The sequence below is a fragment of the Quercus robur genome, chromosome 2 (assembly GCF_932294415.1).
Source record: "Quercus robur chromosome 2, dhQueRobu3.1, whole genome shotgun sequence".
NCBI lineage: Eukaryota > Viridiplantae > Streptophyta > Magnoliopsida > Fagales > Fagaceae > Quercus > Quercus robur.
The window spans coordinates 2,580,169-2,605,181 of record NC_065535.1 but is presented as its reverse complement, the minus strand read 5'-3'; the positions used below and the strand labels follow the sequence as shown (position 1 = coordinate 2,605,181).

Genomic DNA, 25,013 nt, shown 5'->3' with positions numbered 1-25,013 from the left:
TAGTATTTACCATTAGACAAATATACGTATGCATTCCTTTTTTGTGTAAGAGAAATCGATCCCAAGTCTCCTATTTGACGCAATTATGAACATAAAGTGGTTGTTCATGTCTATATGGTGTTTTTTGGTTTACACTGGCTTATTTCAATAAAAAAGATCTCTTGATTATAAAAAATAATAAATAAAAAAGAAAAAAGAACTTTGTTATGCCATCCTTTTTCCCTGCTTTTGTTTATTTAAAATGTCACGTTCGGATTGAACAATTGATTCACTGATTTTTTTTTTTTTAATTATTTGTATAAAATACCTCATTATAAAGTGTCATTTATCTAAAAAAAAACCATCCTGCAAAAGGGTCACCATAAAAACTAAAAGCTTGTAGATGTTTCAGCATTAAATTGTTCCAAGAAATAAGTCTCCTCCCTGCAGTGCTGCTACTGCTTGGCAAAGGCTATTTACTTCCTCTATAATTTGAGTTTGCTCAAATCAACTCTTTGAACAGGATATGTATATGCCTCGTAGTTGATTTGCTGACCCAAGCTACTTAATTTTGTGAGAGTGGTGATCAGATCAACCTAAAGAGAAACAATTTGCATTCATGGGAAGTAAGAAGTTACATCAATCTTGCTTAATTTCAAACAAAAAGTTGACAGGTCTATTTTGGCAATGGCACAATAAATATGGTATAAAATGTTTTGATTTTTCTTCCAAGTTATAATTAGGATAACTAAATTAACAGCATAAAGTTAAGTCCTTTATATTGCCCTTTTGGTAAGGCGTGTTAAGAAAATGTTACTAACCTCATAATCTGTCTCAGATACTGTTTCTCGGCTACGTTGATATTTCTGAACCCACGGAGAAACATCTGGATCGGTGGCCAATAATGCCTCAGTAGCAGCCTGATCTGGACCCAAGAATGCAGACATCACAGCTAGCTGGACAGACAACAAAAGAGACATCAGTGAATGCTAATGACTATCAAATGGAACAAACTTACTCAAGGTTGCTTTAGCTTGAATAAAAAGATACCCCATATTTTATTTTAGTTATATGTTTCATTTTCAGCCCTTGACTGTGCTTTGCCATTTGATTTGTTTATTGAAAGGAAAGGTTATATTAATGTCATTTGTATTAAAAAGAAAGTAGAATGCATCCAAAATATGATTCTTAACATGGAACAAACAACAATTCGTTCCATAGAAGATGAAAATCCCCAAAGAATCTTACTCTCAATTTGAATTTAACAAATTTGTCTGTGGTTGCATTTTTGAGGTGCTATGTTTTGGGTCACAAGTAATAAAGTACAAATAATTATTTGGTAAAGAAATTAAAACCTGAAATACAATTGCAGCAGCAAAATGTAGTATAGTTGAAAAAATACCTGGCGAGGACCAAAGCCAATAGCTACAAACTTGTCTTTCATTTCCTTCACATTTGCGTTCTCCCATAGGGGAACCCTCCCTTCCGGATCTGGTTCTTGGGTGTCTGCCCTTCCAAATTGCCTATCAAACAAGCCCCACTGTACCCAATAACATTTGTACAATATAGCATCAAATACAGATCCAATATTTTCTACTAAATGTCCAATTTGTCAATTATAATTGAGCCATGATGATTGGTTTTACCTAACCAATTAAAGCACTTACAACCAAGAACAAACTTTTCAGAAAAAATTTAAGATATTGAAAGAGTAGGAGAAAATTCCAACAAACCCATTACCGCTTAGGGTTGAGAGAGAGAGAGAGTGGCAGTAAGTTAGCTTGATGTGTAATAATATGGAAAGTCAATCAGTGAACAAAGCCTTGACTTGTATCCTAGCTGTGCAGGCTTCTTAGTTATACTGAACAGACACTAAAAAATTGAACATTCTTTCATTCTAATTAATAAGTGCAAGTCAGATTGTGTCTTCCATCTTGAAAAAATTAGAGTGATTGAAAAAGTATTGCTATTACACACTTACTGAAATAGAAATTTATATGTCCACAAACCAAAAAGAAAACAGTGTTTCAAATTTACAAAAATTTAAAAAGTAAACAGATTTTCAAGAGTGTCACCACAGCGTCTTTCTTTTATTTCTTTGGCTGGAATATTAACCACTTCATAAGGCTGAAAATAGGCCATGAATGCATAGTATCTGGTTAAAGCTTAAAAAATGTCGTTAGTAATTGTTTGAGGACTTCAATCTGATGTTGAGGGTATCCGGAAAAAGAAACTGAATTTCAAGAGTGTCACCACAGCTTTGAGCAATATGTAGTGCACGATGTTATAGATGACATTGAGTACACCAGCAATGGCACAGCAAGAATTGAGAAACAGACCTGTCCATTTGAACCATATGCAGTGTATAACAATCTCCCTTTCTCCACATTCCCACCGCATTTACGAATGGCAGAAGCTAGAAATGTGGACTTGAGGACACCTTGTGCTACATCAAATGAAGGTATCTGAGTCAGGAGCATCCACACACTTATACACACAGACTGCATTCTTCGTATTAGCTCATGCTAGACAGAAACAATGAATAGATGTTCAAAAACCTATTTTATTGGTCATTCTACAGGACACTGTACAACTACTACATGGTATGTTGATCTTTACGTCTATGGTTCATAGTTCAAACTTGAAGATATTTAGAATGTAGAACCTGCATATTGGATGAGATCTGCATAGGAAATGGGTCCACCCTTGGAATATGAATCTATCTCTTTCTTTGCTTCCTCTAACAAATTTAAAGCAGCAGAAAGCCCCTTGTTTTCAGGCCTGCTTAACTCTGAACTTAAGGCAAGAAAAAAGTGGAGAAGAAAATTAATGTAATTTTTCAAGAAGCTAAACGGATAACACTTCAAAGTGAATAAAAGGACAATTTAGAATGGTAAAGCCATAAAGATACAAAATATCCAAAAGTTTTTAAAATGTCCTTTAACAACTTATGTCCACCTTTTAAAAATAAATAAATATATAAGACTTTCCATCCACATCACATCTCAACTCTAAGAGGCCACAGAAATGATAAGAGTAAGCAGTAAAAAACAGTGTATATTTTCAGCTAACAGGTAGGTTTCAAGGGACCGTATATTTCCAACTCTTCAGTAGGAAATCATACTTACACTGGTTTAAGCTTGCAAATAGGAAATATTCACACCACATTTTACTTATACTAGTTTAAGCTTTCATATAGTAAGTATCCACATTGCATTTTACTTTAAGATTACAGGAGGCAGAAGTCTACAGTTTTATAGACATAAAATAGATAGTGCAGTAACTTGTACCTGAAGCGTATGGATCCATTTGCACCGCCGGATTTTGTAGCCTACAAATTTATCAGAATTACATCAGTACTGTCCTTTCCTCTCTTACTTTTAAAGGACTTATCCAGCATCCGTGTAAAGAACTAAGGATTTTGTCTAACCTTATCATAAGTCATTGCATCATTCAGTGCCAAAGTTAATAAGGATGGAAGAAGCTCTACATTTCCCTGATACAACAACAGAAATAACAAGTGACAACATTCTAAAATGGTATTATGACAGCGTCATCTTCAATCTATAAATACATTCTAATTGTAAAGTATACCTAAATAAACATAACTACATCTTAGCAGGGCTTACATTTATAGCCGTATAAAGTGTCTCCTTGACACTTGCTGTAAAGAAGGAGATGTGAACATGGATCAGTAGCTCATTTCAGCATGAAAAGTAGTGTTTGATGAACTCACAAAGAAATTCAGAACGCTGTCTCCGTTGTATCAAATCAGCAGCACTAGCTTTTTCAACAAACAATCCTGAGCTTGCCATTAGTTCCTAAAAGGAAATCACTACCGTCAGAAACTCATTACAACATCATTCTAGGTCAAAGGATTGTATATCTACTTAAGTATATGTTTTTGTGTTTGAGCAAATACATGATTCAACCAGGAGAAGAGTATTCAGATAGTTGAAAGCTATTAGAATTACCATTGTTTTGGATAATTTCATTTTTTTTCAACTGCAATTCATTGAAGGGATAAGGATTTATTGAATTGAGTGAAATTTCTAAAATATTATAGAAAAAGTTTCATTCTTGTTGTTAGAATTTAATAAATTAGCTGTGAAAGTAAGTGGCCTCAAGCCAGGTTTATGGAATAATTTACCAGAGTTTGTTGGCTTAGCACAACTAAACATCCTGTGAACCAGCCAAGAGCCTTGTGTCTTACTGACATTGTCCAGTTCTCTCTATTTGGATAACTCCAGTTCGAATCCCCCTCCCCCATGTGAAAAATAAAAAGTCTTGTAAAGCCACTAGTGACACCGCATCTCTTTAACATTTGAAAATGGTCAAGTTAACCATTTTAGCAAGGTGGCATACTTCATACAATCCACAATTTTTATTTTTTATTTATTTTTTATGATGAATAACCTCTTCAAATCATGGCCACTTCATATACCCACCCTTGCTGAGTAAACCCCAGAAACACAACCTTGCCCATAAAAACCATATATCGGGTGATCCCGAGACTCAAACTGGAGACCTCATGGGGGTTTCCCATGAGGCCAACCAATTGAACTAACCCGTGCAGGCTGCAATCCACAAGCATGTAAGCATCACAGATAATTTTCATTCTTTTAATGCTCTCTTCTTATTTTAAGCTAATAATCAATAATTGGGTACATTAAATGCAAAAGGCTTATATTTTTTTAGTGTTACTTGAAATGAGTAATCGAATAGACTGCTAAGTTCATTCAATTACTACTATTTCAAAAACCAGAGCCAAAAAAGTGAAATTGGTAAAGACAGAATTTATGATTCTAAGTACAAAGCAATGCTCTCACCATGCCAATGGTAACACCAGCACATTTAAGAATGTCCCTTCGACAAAACCGATCCTCATCCTCAGCAGTAGCATCAATTTCCATTTTATTACAACGAACTGTAACCTGATATTTCTTTACAATTAAGGAAAGCAAGCACAATTGTAGTATCAAACAATATGTAACACACACACACTTGACATAGCTATCTAACAACAATATGTGATATAACTGTAACCCATTCTTCATATAAATGCAAATGATGGAATAATAAACTCAAAACACACTAAAAACAATGTGGTAAGTACTTTCTTTTTTCAAACAATCACTTTCAGATAGGCATGGAAAACTCACTGCATAAGATGGGTATCTGTTGGTTGTAGTTGTGGTGAGAGATGGGACAGGAACAAGTGGAAGCAAAGGAGGGATAGTTGAGAGAAATGAAACCCCCATTTTGCCTTTATTTCTAATCTGATCTTCTGAGACAATTCTAGCTTCTAGGGACAGTTTTTATGATATACGTGAATGGGTTTTTGGTTAGTTAAAATTAGTTTGTGTGGAGAGCGCAAGTGAGTTCATGATAGGGTTATCCTATCTTTGTTGTCCAACTTAGCTGTCAATATCTATGTAGGATCACGAAATTTCTTATCGTTTTCTCTTTATGATATTATGGTAAAACTAAAACTTCACCTGTGAAATAGTGTTTTATAGCTATTAGCTTATAAAATTCGAACTCTGAATTTTATAGAGCTTTTCTAGAAGTTTCAAATTTCAGTATTTCCTTGTAGAGCTCTTTTTAGCTTTAAAAACTCTCAGGTTAAGCTCTGCTCTATGCAGAGTTTATATGTATTACTCCCTCCGTCCCACTTTGTTTGTCCTCTATTCCATTTTGGGATGTCCCAAAATATTGTCCTGTTTCTAAAAATAAAAGTCATTAACTTACTAATGTTCCTATTATACCCCTATTAATTTACTAATTCAATTTTTTTGATAAATTTATTTAAGGGTAGTTTTGAAAACTTATACATTTTTAAAAGATAGACAAGACAATAAATGATGTTCCCTTAAAAATTTTGACTTTTCAAACAGGACAAACAAAGTGGGACGAAGAGAGTAGTATTTTTTTAAACTTCAATAATTTGTCTAGGTACAATTGTATTTTTATCCACATTTATGACTGACCCGTTTTTCACCCAGAAATAATTTGGCTGCAAACTCCAACGCCCTCCATGAATAACTGACCATGAACAATCTAAAACCTATATGTTACATGCGTTCCTTTGAATGGAGGTGTACGTTTAAAAAAAGTCTTTTAATAACATCCTCTTCATTAATGTAAAGATAAAGTTTAGCTACAAAATTATATTGAATTGCATGTTTTTTATGCTCTTAATACACATGTCAAATTTTGGAAAACTAACTGTTGAATAAAATATACATTACTACATATTTTGAAAATCTAACTGTTGAATTACATGTTCTTTACGTTCTTAATACACGTGTCAAATTTTGTGTCAATTAAATATTATTTACTATATGATCTATAAGCTCGTACTTTATGCATAATTTTAAACTACAAAACTTGCAATTTAAACAGTTTATTGATGACATAGCTATTGATCTTTAATTTTCTAGAAATTTTGCAAGCATGAAGAATATAAGAAGAAGATGTGATCCAATTGTGGATTTATTAAAATTCATTTTCAATAAAAAGATATTGAATAAGCTTATATTTTATGCATAATTTTAAATTACAAAACTTGCAATTTAAACAATTTATTGATGACATAATTATTGATCTTTAATTTTCTAGAAATTTTGCAAGTATGAAGAACGTAAGAAGAAGATGTGATTCAATAGTGGATTTGACAAAATTTACCTTCAATAAAAAGATATTGAGTAAGGTTATAATCTTAGGCTACAACTAATTTTATAGCTAAATTTTGTCCTTTATATAAGACAATATTATAATTATATTTTTAAATTTTTTATCAATTTTTTGAATTGTCATGTAAGTGGGGGAAAAAAATGCAAGAACCTTTCGGGATGCAGGGATGGTAGACCCACCCTAATCTAATCCTAATTTTTCCATTCAATCAGTCAAGTGATACAACTTTTCACTTCTATTTTTAATAAATATTGAGGTATCCTGTTGTGAATTGTGATGGGCATATGATAAGAATGTTTTTATGGTAAATCTATATAAAAATGATGTTATTTCAATCACAACTTTCCACTTTAGCAAGTAGTGATAAAGATGTTTTATTAGCATTGTTGTTTCCCTTTAGCCCCGGAAGTATTGTAGTTATACTCAGGCTAGAATACAGCACTATCTAAACCATAATGAGTTGAGTGCCAGGAAAGAAGAAAAGAATGGTGACTGCGAAGTAAAGAAACGAAAATCTAATTCTTTATTGCGCTCAATGCCTACGAATGAAATACTACATACATGAAAAGTGTACTTTATTCCTAACAAAGCAGAAACAAAGTATGGTATCCCAATGAATTCTCTATGCAACTCTTTTTTTTTAATAACCTGGCGAACTCCAAACAAAAAAATGGTGCTTGGAAGGCCCTATCTTTGGTGATCAGTCCCTGCTGTGCACCCTAATGCATTTGTTCTCTTCATCTCTATTTTACAATATCGCCCCCCAGCTTTCTTTACGCCCGGGAAATACATGCCGGATCCCTATGTGTATAATGGAAGCACTACCACCAGCTTGTATTGCTCCAACAAATTATATGGAACGCAATGTGCCACCACTGCATCAGCATAGGAATCATTTTGAAGAAAAATTGTTCTGCACAATCTGATCTAGCTGATAATGTGAGAGGTGTTCACATTTGGTGTTTCCCTCTGACATAAACACTCTGGTTTAGGGTTTGTGTAAAAGGATTCTTCAGAACGGAATCTGTCCATGCCCCTTGTTCCAGAAATGGGGCCTTTTCTCTTCCTCGGTGACCCTTGCCTGAGCAACCAATGTAACAAACAAAAAACACATCTATGTAAAGCCGGTGCATATGATTTATCAGAACATAAACTATTTAGAAAATGGAAAATATTTCTCCACCATAGTGTCAAACATCAGAAGAAAAGGGAAAGGGGGGCACCAAAGAAGAATTCCCAGTTTCCTGTGGGCCAAACTGTATTCTGGTAGCCCCCCCTACCAAAGGTGAATGCTGCTCTTCAGTTGGGAGTGCAAGATCTATAGTCTTATCCCTCCAGCAGGCTTATAGGAATGGTGTGACACTGTAGCCTATTAATCACACTAATCACTCAACCAAACATATGAAAAAAAAATCCATCTAGTTCTCCACGTAAATCCAACGAATCTCCAAAATTATATTTTTCCATAATCACAGTAATAGCAGTTTAAAGAGGATGGGGGAAAAAGAATGGGAATGACTTGAATATGAGTGTCCCCAGGCTTCTGCTCTAAACCACACCAGGTAATGACTTGCATATGTAAGTTCCACTTGAGAGGGGTAGGAAATTTCTAATGAAATATATGTAAGATGTATCAAAAGGGTTCTTAGACTGACCCTAAGGAGAACCATGGATTGGCAGTCAAGGATCAAGATATACAACCAAAAGAACAAATAGTAAATCCATTGTCTAAAATGTAGCCACTGATTATTATAAAACCTAGTACATACCGCTTTTTATGTGCATCAATAATTTGACTTGAAATTTTATTTCTTTCTTTCAGAGTTGCATTCTCAAGTTTGTCAAACAGACGAACAATGATTTTCCTGATAGACAAAAAGAAGAACAAGAACCACAATTAATTATATATAGCAATTGATGGAAGTATGCATAGTGGATAGAAAGTTATGTAATCCTAGACTAACTCCAAAAAAGAAACTGTCTTACCTGAAAGGAACTATTGTTTTCCTATGTCCAAGAAAACGACGATGGCCTTCAACTGCTTTTGCCATGTTCCCAGAGTATGATGGAATAAATACATCGCTTTCAACAGATACAATGTAGTCAAGTGCAGCAAGCTGAGAGCCATGATTGATAAAAGGCTGAAGCTCCTCAACAGTTGCCAACTTTTCCTGCAAAGTGATCACAAGATGTTAATCTTTCTTTCTTTCTTTTTTGTTTGTTTTTTTCCCTGGGGTCCTTAGCACCCCCAACCATTCCCCACACCCCCCCCCCCCCCAAAAAAAAAAAAGATATACAAAAATAAGAAAAGCAATGTAGATAAAGAGCATGATTTTGAACTTCAACTCTCCATAGGTTGAGTTTGGTTCATTAGTGATCTAAGAAGTACAAACATAGACACTGACATGACACAACAAGGAACAAGGTGACATAGCCATTCTTGAAAAATTTAGACACTAAAATGATGGAAATATGACAATTAATTAACTGATATAAATCTCTAGGTATATTTTATTGATTTATAGGCATATTTTATGTTTATGTTCATTTTTAGAAATTAATAATGCCAATGAAAATCTTTAAAAACATAAAAAATCAAAGGATTTTTTATTTATTTATTTATATATAGAATCAAAGAAATTTTTTTAATTGGATAAAAAAAATCCTCCAACACAATGAGGACAAGCATGCAAGAGTGTCCTCGACTTGTCCAACACATACATGTGTTAGACTTGCCGGGGGTTTTGAAGTGTTCATGCTTCTCACTTAGTGATTCAAGTAAGCTAGGCCAATAGTATTATAGCAGTAGTTTATTTTCTATGTATTCTCTGATATTTTGTGAGGGTTACTTCAGTCCCTCCAACAAATTTGAGATACCATTAACATAAGAAAGTGAACCATGGATCCAGCTAATATAGTGTATAAAACTAATCTGCGTGGTTTATTTAGTAACAGGACAATTGACATTATTCCTTAATATGAGAATATCAAGCAAAGAATCAAGTTTAACAATGCAGCTTCATACCTTGCTCATTATATAGGGATAGCGGGATAGCAGATAAGCCATATGAGAATCACCCCCATATGTCTCTCCAGCAGCAATGTATATAGGAGTGTTTGATGGGTACCCAAGAGCAGAGAGAAAAAATCCAACCTCTTTAGGAGTTAAGGGGCATTCGCCTTTGGATCTTTGTTCCTTAGAATCAATGTCCTTTATTTTCCAGTTATCAGTGTTATTTCTACAAGGACAGAATAACATGAATATATATATATATATATATATTAAAAAAAAATATATGCTGGCATCATGTAGATAAAGGATTGTTCTATATATGAATTCAGAAAAATTAACTGATTGTTCAGGACAGCAAGAGTAAGAATTTCATACCTTAACATCCTTAGTTCCTCAGCTTCAGCTGGAGACAGCTCCTGTGTGCAGCCACTAAAGGCAAGCATGTCCTTCTCAAACCGTAAATGCAGAGCAATGTAGGGGCCATAGGATCTCATCCGATCAACCAACAACTACATCATAGATAAAAATATATATAAATAATGGTCACTGCATAGGACACAGTGGAGATAAAGCCACACCACACCAAAAATCAGATGAGCATTTTGGAGAAATTACTTTTCCCATTGCTTCAATTCGAGGTGCAAAACGAAGGGCTTCATAACAGGAACGGCAGCGCAGTTTCTGAATGTCTAGAGGTAAATAGTTATTTGCTAAGCGAGAATCAGATTTGGAAGCTTGAATAATCTGAAAAGAAATATTATATAATAAGATAGCATTAAAGGGGAAAAAAAACTGAAGAGATAGGTAAATAATAAGATGCTGAATTTAGAAAAAGAAAACCAACAAATGCATGGACCAGAAGCAGTCAAATAAACATACCTGATGATTTAACCAGGAGTTAGTAATCTCCTCCTCATAGTATTCTACACCAGACCAGCTTCTGAACTCTTTCTTTGATTTAGACGCAGTAGCCAATTCCTTAGGAAGCTTTTTTACAACTCTTACATCATTAGCCAGAACATTAATAAAATGATCTTCATCAAAAACATCTGAGAAGTGACTGCAAATTGAACAAATAAAAAGTATTGCATCATTAGTATAAAACATGACTTAGAAAGAAAAAAAAATGGGGGGGGGGGGGGGGGGGGGGGAAGGGGTTTGGGGTGAATTTCCTACCTATTGTCCTGCCAAAATGACTTCTTATCAAGTTCAGGAATTACAAGAGTGGCATTTATGATACGGGCTACAGCCACCATGTCACATATCTGCAATTTCAGAATGAGTAACTTAGCTCCAATAAGCAGCCATATAAATTATTGACCACATTCTATAACTATCAATGTTTGGGTAGAATGTTTTAGAATTAATACAAAGAATAGAAAGAGAACAGGTGAAAGGAGGACCACAACAAGTGGATTTCTCATAATTAAATGAAGTGTGTTTTTAGTCCCAGAGCAGGTAAAAAGCACAGAAATTTGATGCATTATATCAACATGACAGGTTTATAGATGACAAACATTGCAGCAGCATATTTACAACATTGCATTTGAGAAGCATATAGGTAATCTAGGTCCATGTCATCTCTCATATAAGATATATCATTATTTCTGAATGTCATGTTTAGTTTGAAAACACTAAAAGCTTCGACACTAATTAATGCATGAACTGCATAAGTATGTTTGAATGTCCTTGTGTGTGTCTTTTAATTAGAGTCATGTTTGTAAGTATAGTCCCTGTGAATGTATAAGAGAATGGGAGGAGAAGAACAAAAAAGGGTGGGGGGGCAACATTCAGGACCATATATCTGTGGAAAAGGATAAATCCAAATGATTATGAGATACTCAACTCAAAAAAACCAACCTATTGACACCATATATATATTTTGTCTCCTTGTCCAACCCCATCAAAAGCATCTTATGCTAACTGAGGCAAAATCATGTTATGGTCACAGCCCTAAAACAAGTTTTCTTGACTATATGACTACATTACAGATTTTTAACATATTAAAAAGCATAAGGCTCATTTTTCATTCACATCTAAGCACTGAATAAGCATCACCACAGAAGGTCCAATCACCTAAGTTTCAGCCTAAATGCTTGACAGCCATTTCCCATTGACGTTAGATTGCTTTTTGAGAGGAATTTGATGTCTGTGCTGCACAACATTTATGACTTAGTTTACTTATCAAAAAAAAAAAAAAAAAAAACATTTATGACTTAGTGCAACTGCCAGGGGTAGTTATTTCCGATCAGTTATTCAGATCAAGAAGTAGAATGAGTCAGGCCACATAAAAAAGTTGATTCGGTTTTTGAACAAGAAAAGTATAAAAATCAGTATCTCTATTGAATTTGGTGTTAAATTGGCCTCATTGAGCTTAGGGAAACAACCCCAAAACGTTGAAAGTTGCATGAATTGGTTAGCACGAATAAGCCCAACCTGTTTAAAAGATTGAAGCGTGGTTGACCAAAAAATAGCAGGTCAGGTCAGTCTGATAATGTGCAATCATGACACCATGAGATTTTGAACTACTGTGTGTTTCCTATTTGCTAATGTTGAAATCATAAAAACTGGAAAACACAATAAAGTCAAGGCAGAACCAGACCAGGCTTTTTGTATCCCTAAACTCCCTATATTTGTAAATCTACTACATAACAGAAGCTCTCTGAGGTGCAGCAAGAAAACAATGATGGCACGGGACACATCTCCACATATTAATTAAGGGAGAGGAACACCCAAAGCCTTATTAAAATACATTGTAGAGAGTGCCCCCAGTTTGGAAAGGAAGAAAGTTGAGGTTGATAATCATAGAATAAGCAACTAGCAATCAAAAATCACGTTTATCCAACATATTAATTGGAAATAGTACAAAAGGATTTCATGCACCGTCATTTCATTGCCTGCAAAAGATGTACAAGCATATGGGAACTTAGAACGACATTACAATAAATTAGACCGGGACTGTTTGTTGTATCCCAATTTTACCCACTTCCACAACTTTGCACCAATCAAAGACAGAAACCCAAAATTACTAGAACACATGCAATTCAAAAAGATGGTATAATAACCAATAACAAGCAAGATACATATACAAACATATTACTATCGAGCTTATCACATGAGACAGAGAAAGCATAATACACACCCCAAAACGCATCTGGTTAAGCCCACCATTTGCATGCACTAGAAGGTAACCTCGCGACTCTCCCGGAGCTGTATAAACAATAATTGTAATAAATGAAAAAAAGTTTAAATACATATTGATATCAAACACTCCCAAATTATAGAAACCCTTGAGATCAGATGATTTTTCTTACATGTATAATTAGCACTAGGCTCTATGCAAGGCTCAAATTTGCTATTCAATGATCGCTTCCATAGCTTGTCGTAATCCGAAATCTCTCTAGCACCAACCAACTGTCAAATCTAAAGGAGTGAAAACACGAAAGACGCATGACTGCTTTGTATCAATATGTACACCTAATAACTAACTCTACCAGACTCAATCCATCATTAACAAGTATTACAGCAAACTCAAACACCAAATCCCCAACAACAACAAAAAAACTAGCAATAAATCATCTACTGGTTGCTTAAAAATTTGGATTAAAATTTTTTATTAAAGTGATATTATGAGAAATTTCATTGAACTAAACCACATAGCTTAATCCATCAGCATCTAAATCAAAGTCAGTACAAAAACAAATCAAGAAATTAAAAAATAAATAAATAAAGAGAGAAACAGACTCAATCCACTAACAAATAACAAGTATTACAGCAAACTTAAAACACCAAATCCCCTAAAAAAAAATTAGCAATAAATCATCATCTGATTGCTTAAAAAATTGGATTTAAATTTTTTTTTTTTTTAAGTTTTATTATGAGAAATTTCATTGAACTAAACCGCATTGCTTAATCCATCAGCATCTAAATCAAACTCTGTACAAAAAAAAATCAAGAAATTAAAAATAAATATATTAAAGAGAGAAACAAAACTCAATCCAACAAGTATTACAGCAAACTCAAGCACTAAATCCATATATATATATATATATATAAAGTTCAGAAATTATAAAATTATAAAATAAAATAAAAACAATGATATTCTGAGGAATTTGATTAAACTAAGCCGCATTATTTGAATACAAAATCAAACTGAATACCAAAAAAATTATAAAATATAAATAAAAATAAAGAAAGAAACAGAAAACCTGGCGAGAATGAGAAGAGAGAGGATCTTTTCCTTTTGACAAATGTGGCGGAGTGAGCTCTCGAGTCCAGCTTTGATGCTTCAATTCATGTTGCTAAAAAACCAAACCAAACAAATATGAACAGTAATTTATATTAGATCAGCAAAAATACCCAATCTCCATAACCTACCAACAACAACAAATAATAATTCACATAAAAAAATAATAATAATAATAAAAAATCCAGAAAATTAAATTCTCCTTTTACATTTCGATACTACCTAATCTCAAAAAAAAAAAAAAAAAAAAAATCCAGTAACAGTGTATTCCAAAATATCTGTAGCTGAAACTTTAACAGATGATCGAAACGGTTATGAGATCACAGAGACGGTTTTAGAATCCCTAATTTGAGAGAAGCGGTTACCGTGGGGAGCTTGAAAGCGTCAGAGAAGTTAGGGACTTTGATGGAGGAAGAAGAAGGGAAAAGGTGAACGGAGAACAAAGCCACCAGCGCTATCACGCACACGGCGTACATTAGCAACTTGCGAAGCAAATTTAACGATATCCATCTCCACCTCCGTTTCTGCATCGCTCTCTCTCTCTCTCTCTCTTCGTTTCTAGAAAAAACTAGCAGTGGCTATTGCAATGGTGAAAGAGGTGTATAATGTGGATTTTGAGAGTGAGAGAGAGAGAAAGCTGTGTGCGTTGGTGTTTTTTGTTCGGGGGTGTGATTGTATTTTGGAGTAGAGTAGTGGTACTATTACTACTGCTGCCACTGCAGCTTTCGACAGTTTCGCTTTGGGCGGTGTTTATAGTTGGCACAATGATTCTAGAGAGAGATTAGAGATATCAGATTTTTTTTTGTTAATTGTGAAATTAGAAAAAAAGTTCAGTGAATTTGGGAATGGAGGTTTTTTTTTTTTTTTTTTTGGAGTAGGTATTAGTTTTTTCTTAACTTATTTATCTAACTAGTTAAAGGCCCCTGCTTTATACGGTTTTATTATAAACTTATATAATATATATTTTATTTAATAAACAATAACCAAATAAATAATTATTATAATAACAAAAGGAATATCTGCTATCTTCTAAACTACTTTGTTTGGTGTTGTTGGAATGATTAGGGAAAAAAAAGAAATTTTAATGTTGGTTTTTTATTTATCTTTGTTTCGGTATTGAAGAAGTTGTAGTAACTGAGATTAATACATATATCTGGCTTAATTGAGAATTTTTTGGAAATTGAATTTTACCAAACCATGAAGCACAAATTATGATACTCTTACCAGGTATTTTGAAGAATTGATAATAGTAAGAAATAACGAAACAACTAAATATTATAATTTTAAAAAAAAGTAATAAAATGTATTGGCATAATAACTATCAAATATAAAATGATAACAACTAAAAAAAAATTATTATTTTATAACATACCAATTGTGTTCTAATGAGTATTTTGTATTTTTGGGAGATTGTTGAACACCTCTTTGTACACTATATTTTTAGTGTATCCTTGTTCTTGTTTGTCATTATTCTTTATTAAAATCTTTATCTAATTTACTTATTTAGTTTTTTTTTTTACTAATTTTAAATAAATAAATAAAACTAGAAGTGGTATAATAAGTGGGTTTAGTTGGCGTATTGTGGTGCTATAAGAAGACTAAGAGCATGAAATTTCTCACAGCTTAGCATTTTTGTGATGGATGCGATAAATTCTGTTTATATTCAAAATCAATTAATATCTTAAGTCTTAATATAAAAATAAGACTAATAATTATGGAGTGAATGTCATATGTTTAAATTTTACTATATTTATAAAATAAAATAACTTAAACACCTTAGTAAGTTAGTGAAAAATATTGTTAAAAAAATTGTTATTTTAATATTACTAAAATGCTATTTTTTTGGAACTTTTTAAAAATATTACCAAAAAAAAAAAAAAACTAATTGAAAATGTTTGTTATTATCCATTTATGTGAATCTATAGGAATCTAAATTATCTAACGAATTCATTCTAGAATAGAAAGAGAGGTTACCGAAAATATTTGGACTTCAAATATTTTTGGAAAATTTTTCGATGATGTGTGTTAATATTTTGATGATAAAAATAGCAAAATACTAATCTACTTTTTTTTTTTTATGAGAATTTTTTTTTTAATGAATGACATGTGTAAATTTAAACCCAGCCTGTTGGGTGTCTACAAATGTCTTTCATTCCAATAATAAAAAAGCAGCATGTCCTTCATGAGACTTGATCCCTTATTCACCGATGGGGGAGCATAAAGAATAAGATGTTGTAAGGTCAAATGTCATTTACTATTTGGCATGCACTAAGAGCTGATTAGGTTCTCTTATCTTATTCTCCAAAAAAAAAAAAAAAACAATAATAGTAAAATAAACATAGTTCAAGGGATTAAAAAAAAAAAAGTAGCTAAAGCCTAAAATGTGGCATTAATATGTCATTTACTAGTTGGCATACTCTAAGAGCTATAATTGTGTTCTCTTATCTTATTCTGATGAAGTAAACATAGTTCTAGGTATAAAAATATAAAATGGCAACAAATGTGGCTAAAAATCCTCAAATGTGGCATTAATAAAGGTGCTAATTAACTGCTAATCCAGTAAAAACGGTACTAAGGCCCTTTAATTTTGTGATGATTACGTTACTCGTTGTTTACAGTATTTAGCCAACAGACAGTAATTCAACAATGCACTTAAAAGGTGCCGACTCTTCACATTTCAATTAAAAAGAACAGTGATTAGTCTTCAACAAATAGTTCTCACAATTTTTTTTTTTTTTTCAGAATTAGAAGCGGAGGTTTTTGATATAGATTCATCAACCCCATGCTACATGTCGACAATATATAATACTACGGGAACCATTGAGACTTTGATGGGCTATCATCATTGATGCAACATATTCATTAAAGCGCCACAACTCGAACAATACCACAAGTACTATTGAGACATTGATGGACTATTATTGTTAACACAATATATTCGTTGAAATGTTACTTAAATATCATGTGAAGTGATTCAAGAACCATGCTCAAAGTTGGTTTTCTTTGTGAGTTTCAGTTGGCATAATTGGTAAAGTTTCTAATGGTTTAATAAGAAATTTGGGGTTTAATTATCGCCTATACTAAAAATCGATTGATATTTTTAATCTAATGATAAAGAGTTATATGCATGAGTAGATGCGTTGAAACTCTTATAAAAAAAAAAGAATTAGTTCTCTTTTTTTCTTGGACAATAGGTCTCAAATATAAAATATTACGATGAGACCACCCAATCTTTAGTTCTTTACTGCGCATTTATAGCTGAAACGTTATTAGACTTCGATTTTTTCTTTTTTTCTATTTTGCTGAACCCTAGACTTCGATTTGGGTGAAATAAAAAAGGATAAAAGTATAAAACTAAGGGTTTTACTAAGAATTTTGGCTAATAAAAAGAATCTGAGAATGTAATCCTACTCGTCCAGAAATGATACTATATACTGTATTGCCCAACAAAGCTCAGCCATCTCATTCTCATGCCTAATTTCTGATTAGATTGAATTTCATTGTTCTATTGAAATATAAAATTATATTGGGTTGTCAGTTCTTAAGTCTGACTGGTTGAGTAAATAGTCCAACGAAATCCTTAAAGGTTGACAAAGTCTCATACCCTGAGGGTGAAAAAGCTGTACAACAGTACAAGTCGTGGGCTGCATTGAGCAAAAAAATATATATATACTTGGATATATAGTTTTGGACTACATGGAGTGGTGTTTCCAAAAAAAAAAAGGGAAGACTTCAGGTGTGGATCTCAAGAACACTCTTTTGATTAAGCATGTGTACGAGATTTCTATCAAGAGCCGTGTTCACACTAGAACTGGATTTTCTCTTCCTCTTCTTTATCTTATTTTATGTTTTATTTGTCTATTACTTTTCCTAAGTAGTCATTATAATTAAGAGAAAGTTTATAGATTAAAAATAAATAAATAACAAAAATTTTTATAATGGCTAAAGGTGATATGGGCGTAAATAAAAATCAATAAAAACTTGTTAATTTAACTATTTTAAACAAAATTTTTGAAACCTTGCATCCATAACATTACTCTTTAATTATTTGTACACTCCTAATTCAATTTTTCAAAAAGTCTGCATTTTTGAAGTTAATTTACATATACCAAGAATTTAGAAATCAAGAAAAATATTGTGTATTTAAATAAGTTGCGATTGTGACCATCCCTCCCCTTCAATGTGGTTGAACTTGCAATGTCAAATATTATGTAATTAAATAAGTTGTGGTTGTATTTCTTCTTTGAATAAAATTGCAAAAGATATTAAAAAAAAAAAAAACTTGCGTAGGGATGATCAATATGTGAAAAGACCCCACTTAAACCTAACCATGGCGATAATGAGAGATGGCATAATTTAACTACAATCCCAATAACATTAGTCGGTCCCAAAGAATCAACTTTGAATTTATCAAATAAAGAATTAATTTTGATTCCTCAACCAACACGTTGATTGGCCTAGTGGTAAGGCTCGGGCCAACATGCCTTAGGGCATGGGTTTAAGGCTCCTTTACTTGCAGCATGTTGTTGTTCCTTATATCTTATCTGTAGACTATTCACCTAACTCATTAATGTTTGTGGTATGGAGTCTTAATTTGAGATCTCCCCTTTAATCATTTTTTAACGAAAAATATATAGGCTCATTATACCCTACTTGCAAACTGTTTACCTAATGCATTAATGATTGTGGTGTGGAGTCTTAACTTAGGAGCCCCCTAACTATTTTTTATTTACCAAATACTTAGGGGGAGCGAGTGTCAAACTCAGGATGTTTTTGTTGAAAATACTAAGTAGTATCAACTAGTTGAGCTACAAGATTCTCAAAAAAAAAAAAAAAAAAAAAAAAAAATACTAGTTGAACTATAATACTTTTGACAATCGAACTAAAACTAACATATACCTCTAAAATAAAATAAAAGTGTAAACCTAAAAAATAAAAATAAAAAACAATATTATCATTAGATTTTTTTTTTCTTTTGCTGAGGATAAAAAAATAAAATCTAAGTGGGTGGCGATCAATTAGTGTATATAGATGGTAAGAATTTTGAAAAGCATGGTTGATGGATAAGCTTTCATATCTTTCGCCTGACCCTTTTAATCTAGTGTCAGCCTCATTCTTTCTCCAATTTGTATCATACTACTTCTACGTACTTAAACTGCACTCAAATGATGAGCCCCGATGTCCCAAGTAGACTAAAAAAAAAATGGTGGAAACTGGAAAGAGAACAAAAATTTAAGAAAAAGTTGTTGGGTACATCTTAACCTGTCATGTCTATACTCTCTGTCTGAACAAAATAAAGACAAGGTGCCACTGCCACATTAGCTGGCGATGCAAAAGATAGAGAACATCCTTGTATTTTTTTGGATGAATTATTTTTTGTGCTTGGGCATGAAAAACATGGACATGCATCCATAAGAACTATTTTTTCTTACATTAAATGTGCATTTGTTTTGGTTTATTTGTGTATCTGTTCATGAAAACTTTTTAACATCTCTCATTTTTTCTTTTTAGATATAATTGTTTTATTTTTTATAAATAATTCGATAGTTGCAATAATGAAAAGTAGGATCTAAAACATAAATAAAGGTTGGTAATGTCATTGACTTACAAGACTATTACCAATTTACCATACCAATGTCACTTCATTAGATATATATAACTGTAATTAGTTATGCATTCTTTAAGCAAATCCAAGTTGACAATGTGAGTTTGGATTAACTTTATGTTGAACTTATTTATTAAAAGTTAACAAAATTATAACTCTGCCTACAAAATATATGGTTAAAAAATGCTGCATAAACAAATAGATTAATAAGTTAAAAAAAAAAATACAATTGCAAGTTAGTATCCAAGGTTAAACCCTAAATAAAAATAAATAATAATAATAATAAAACCTCTATATCTGTCTTGGTATTGTTCTTTCTTTGTCACATTCACAAAATTCGAGAGGTCATGTGAATTGTGAACTAGTATACTGTCCCCACCTGCAAATCACTTGTACACTAATGGTGACATTTTATTTTTTGTTTTTGCTGAGAATGGTGACGTGTTATATGTATGGTTAGGATGCAATGTTATCAGATTGGTGAGCTGGAGAAATTGCTTTTCCTAGTGGTGACGCTAACATGTTTATCATTATGATGTGGATAACTCTGTAATAAGTAGCACATAGCTATATTTAAGGCCATCCTTTCCCTCCCCCAATATATCTGTTTATCCAAACAATGTGCTATAGGTATGCTCATAATTTAGGGGTTGATATTTTTCATGAAGATTCCTTTTTAGTTAATCGTTTTTTAACGTGAAATTCCACCCAATACTAAATATGTAAATACTAGATACTAAATGTTATATTTTATTTCAATGTGATAATAACTGATAGTGAAAGTATAACCCATTACACACTCAACTTGAATTTAGGATAACCTTCTCACCTATTTATAGAAAAAAACGAATAACTCAAATAACATTAGTTTGATGTTGACCTAAACTTATTCAATGCTTATATTAGCAATTTCTCAAAAAAAAAAAAAAATGTTTACATTAGCACTCTCAATTTTTTTTTTTTTTTTTTTTGATAATAGGAGTGTTTTTGAATTGTTTTTCTTATACTTAGGGAGGTCGAGATTAATAGCATATATAAAACCTTATACCTCCTTGATATGTTATGTGATTTTAACAACTTCCATAATTTATTAACTTCTGCTCTTTAAGAGTTATACCCCCTTTAACTTGAAGGTTATTTATCCTTACACTTATCATGTTTAAGCAAGGTCGTTCGTTCATTGTGATTTTTTTAAATGATAATAATTGCGAGTTCATCCCACCAATAATTCGTTCAACCAATTTCAAATTTATATCTTTATAAACTATCAAAATGATTTTCACTCTATTATATTCAAAACATGACATTAGTATGATTTTACTCAATAAGTAATTTCAATCTCATACTTTGAATGCTTTGATAGTTTTTATCAACCTACACTATATATATTTGAGTCTAATTACAAAGCACTTAAATATATCAAATGTCGTTGAGATGTTGATTTTGGTATATCTTACAAATTTTATATGCCAAAAAAGTTAAAAAAAAAAAAGAATATATTTATTTATTTATTTATGCGTTGAGCTTAGGTTTATTTATTTATTTTCGAAGAAAGCTTAGGTTTTTTTTTTTTTTTTTGGCAACAAAGAAAGCTTAGGTTTATAAATGCCTATAGAAGCTAATGATGCATATATATCGCATTATTATGGTATAAAGTATTACTAATAACTAAGTGTCATTTAAGAGTTAAAGTTGTTTTCTTTTTTCTTCCAAAAGCAAACAAGTTGTTTTCTTTTTTTTGGTAGCATTTATGAGATAAAGTTGGAAGTGATATATCCAATTCCAAAATTAACAACAAACCAATTTTTATATTTTTCTAAGCAATGTATACAAACGGGATTCTCCTACCTACGTTCTTAGAAAGTTTAACAGCCACGAAAATCCAAGACTACTTGTAGTAACTTTATAGTACTCCCGTGACAAATGGGACCATATGACACAGCAACAAAACAAATATTTTTATTCCTATCCAATGTATGTACAATGAGATATTATAAAATCTTATATTTTGGACACTTTGAATAGTAGAGTATATATATATATATATATATTTGATAAGTAGAGTATAATTTTGGATATTCTAAAATATTTTATAATCTAATTACATTAACCTTGAAATATGCAATTTCACTGCAAATTTCTGACCCAAAAAATAAATAAATATTTATTGCTGCCCTTGTAGAATACTTTAGCCAAACTTTTTATAAAGATAACACGTGATGTCTACATGTTCATACTCGTAGAACTTAGAACCACTCGTCCTTGCTTTTTTTTTTTTTTTTTTTCTTTTTCTTTTTCATCATATGGTATTAGTCTTTATATCCTTTTGTTGTTTTCTTTTTAAAATGACAACTTTTTGACGTGTTTCTTAGGTAAAGCATCACATCTTATATAAGCTACGTGTCTTCCATATAATAGCTGAGAAAAAAAAAAGTGATTTAATTTTTCAATGGAATCTATGATTATGCTTCTTTGTTTCTATGTCAATTGACAAATAATAAGGTTAGAAGTTAGAACTAATTAATGGGTCAATCGTGCGGCGGTGATTTGTTGTTGTTACACGTGGCTGCTGATCCTTCCATGTTGCAATCAACACAATTAAGACTCATCGGGTCCCTTGTCCTTTCACAGTTCACACTTATTTCTCTGCTCTTTTTAAGGGAAACAGTTCTTATCAAGAAAAGCACCATGCATATGCATTTGCAACTAAAACATGCGGAATTATTGAACTTGATTAATCAATACCACTAATGAATTCTACATGTGAAGGCCTCTCGATAAGTGATTACAGTTAGAAAATTGAGAAATCTAAGCATGCATTTGAGGATAAATAAAATAAATAAATAAATAAAAACACCTAGAGTATTATTAATATTTAAAGATAAAAAATAAAAGTTAAAACTAAAATATTTTTGTTCAAAAAAATTTTCCCTAAGAATTACAAATACAATTTTATTAGGTAATTGTGGAGGATAGAACCCAATACAAGAGGTTATACAAGAATCAGGTGCTAGTTGGACTACAAGCCATTGGCAAAACTATTACAATATATTGTACAAGTTTTATTTATTTGTTTTTTATCTCTAAAAATTAAGATGATTTAGAAAGTTAATTATGATTTTAAAAAATGTCAAAAATACTCTAATCTAATTAGATTATCCTTATTCTTATAAAAAAAATTAAGGATAAAATTGTAATTCAACAAAATTCAAAAACAAAAAACTATCAGAGAAACTTTTTTTTTTTCCCTAAAAAGTTGCATACTCTCTATTTAAATATATCTCACATATATTTGATACATTTTTTTCTTTAAAACTAACACACACTAAACCCAAGAGTTTACTCTATTTCATATCATAAATTTAAGTTTTTTAAAAATTTCTTCTTGTATATTCTCACTAACAATAAATAAATTTAAATTGAAAAATTACATTAAACTCAAAATAAAAAAAGAGTTTCATCACACGTGTAAAGTGCTTGTGATGAGATTAGTTATTATTATTTGGATTTTGGAAATAAGTACCAAGTATTTTTTTAAACACTATAATGACATTTGGAAATGTTATTCAACATCTTGATTTGATATTGCAGCTCACTATATGATTTCGGTGTTATGATTTTGTTTCCTTAATTGAAAAATGTAAGACTATTTGTATTTCTCTCATTACATGAGTTTTGCCTTTCTTCATACTTTCATTACAAATTCTATATACAAATAAGTTTTTGGTCCTTTACAAATTCTACATGAAACAAGTAAATCATTTTTTCCTCTCTCTCTCTCTCTCTCTCTCTGAATTGTGTCTCAATTTCAGTATTTCACATCTTTTTTGTACTTGATAAGTGAAGAAAAAGCTTGAGAGGAATTCAGGGTCAACTTTATTTTAATTTTTTTTATAAAATGTTTAATTTGTGTATTTATTGTCATTTGTGATGTCCATTACTTGCAAGTCACCGAAGTGGTTGCTTAGCCAAAGAGGAAAAAACAAACGTGGTGGCTCCTTTTCTGGTGCCATGATTTTATGTCACCTGTATTCTTTAGTAATTTTCTTGTTAATGTAATAAATGGATAGGGATCCACGCTAAACCACCTACCCATGCTAAGTGGCTCTCCTTTCAAGTGGGAAAATAAAGAAAAAAAAAAAAAAAAACGAAGTTTCTGAATATGAGGAAATCATCTATGCAGTTTTTATAAACCAATTCAATATTTTCAGGAAACAAATAGTGTCCTTTTCATTTACTCACTCTATTTAAAAAATTAAATCAAATAAATTAAAGTACGTTACATAAATAAATAAAGAACTGAAATTTCAAAACGTTATGCATAAACAAATAAATTTCTTCTAAAAAAATAAACAAATAAATAAAGTAAACCCAGAAATTGTCAAGTCAAACTTAATAGTATTACGTACCAAGACGAGAACGCATCAATGTTGGACAATCGACTAAACAATTTCTTCCAAACTTGGAAAATTGTCAAGTCAAACAAATCCACAATACATTACATGCATTAATTAGTAGTAGTATTACTATTACCAAGACAAGAACGAGTCATTGTTGAACAATTGAGTAAACAATTTCTTCCAAACTTGATGTAAAAGTTTGTGTTACAAATTGTGATATGAAAGTGGCATTATTTTATTTTATTTTAGAAACGTGAAAATGGGTTTGTGTCTTTGAAAGTCTATCCCACGTCGAAAGTTTGCAAAGCCTTTTGTGAGTTAAAAAAATTAATACAATAGTCAATAGTTAAATACCAATTAATAAAGTAATTGGTGAACCATGTGTGATTTTAAAAGGCACTCCTTAAGATTCTTTATTTTTTTTTTAGAGATAGATACAGTTTATGGTGTCATTTCTTGATAATTGCTTTTTATTATATTTTTTTTTTGAAGATAATTTTAATTTATGGCATTTGCTATTGATAATTGCTTTTTATCATCAGATCAAGATATCAATCGTTTTTTTTATATACGTCGGAATCGAATCTCAGATCATTTATTCGATCACAATAAACTTTACCTGTTGAAGTAACTCGAACCCACAACACACTTTAACACTCATATGTAAAACTTCATATTTATTATCTCGCATTAATTTTCTTACCATTCTCAATTTCATCAACGCTTGACATATACGGATGCAATATATAAGAACTCATTGAGGGAACACTACGTATCCTAAAGCTCAAGCAAGTCTCAATTGGATTCTCTCATATCAATGTTTCTAAAATTCATTCGAGCATAAAAACCAGGCAGTGCAAACTTTGACAGTTTCCTTGCTCCCTATGACACATGAGATTGACATAACTTTGGATGCTAACGATCGACACCATCACAGTATCACACACCATTGTTTTTTTACATTTTCTCGTGGGTTGTAATTACCATGAAAACGATTTTAGTTTTAAAAGAATTGAATAAGGCCAAGAGTTTTTGGGTCCAAATCCAAATCATATCCCCACTAAAACCAGAAAT

General features: G+C 31.7%; 2 protein-coding genes across 3 annotated transcripts; both read right to left on the bottom strand.

Moving 5' to 3' along the window:
• Positions 1-255: 255 nt before the first annotated feature.
• Positions 256-5,361, bottom strand: LOC126709341 (thylakoid lumenal 29 kDa protein, chloroplastic-like). Of its 2 annotated transcripts, none has more exons than XM_050409553.1 (11): positions 5,142-5,361; positions 4,809-4,922; positions 3,716-3,800; positions 3,609-3,643; positions 3,410-3,475; positions 3,270-3,310; positions 2,645-2,775; positions 2,319-2,425; positions 1,382-1,519; positions 801-935; positions 256-575 (listed from the first exon to the last, which is right to left on the bottom strand). In XM_050409553.1, the coding sequence occupies exons 1-11, from the start codon at positions 5,238-5,240 to the stop codon at positions 465-467; spliced, it is 1,062 nt and encodes a 353-aa protein (XP_050265510.1). In that variant the 5' UTR covers positions 5,241-5,361; the 3' UTR covers positions 256-464. The 2 variants fall into 2 exon arrangements, with proteins under 2 accessions (XP_050265510.1, XP_050265517.1); XM_050409560.1 differs by having other exon boundaries at positions 4,809-4,913; positions 5,142-5,345.
• A 1,814-nt stretch (positions 5,362-7,175) lies between these two features.
• LOC126709334 (O-fucosyltransferase 7) lies at positions 7,176-14,724 on the bottom strand. The gene is made up of 12 exons (XM_050409541.1): positions 14,300-14,724; positions 13,897-13,989; positions 13,003-13,102; positions 12,831-12,898; positions 10,865-10,953; positions 10,568-10,748; positions 10,304-10,432; positions 10,064-10,197; positions 9,701-9,914; positions 8,662-8,846; positions 8,445-8,540; positions 7,176-7,756 (listed from the first exon to the last, which is right to left on the bottom strand). The coding sequence occupies exons 1-12, from the start codon at positions 14,462-14,464 to the stop codon at positions 7,603-7,605; spliced, it is 1,608 nt and encodes a 535-aa protein (XP_050265498.1). The 5' UTR covers positions 14,465-14,724; the 3' UTR covers positions 7,176-7,602.
• Positions 14,725-25,013: the final 10,289 nt, after the last annotated feature.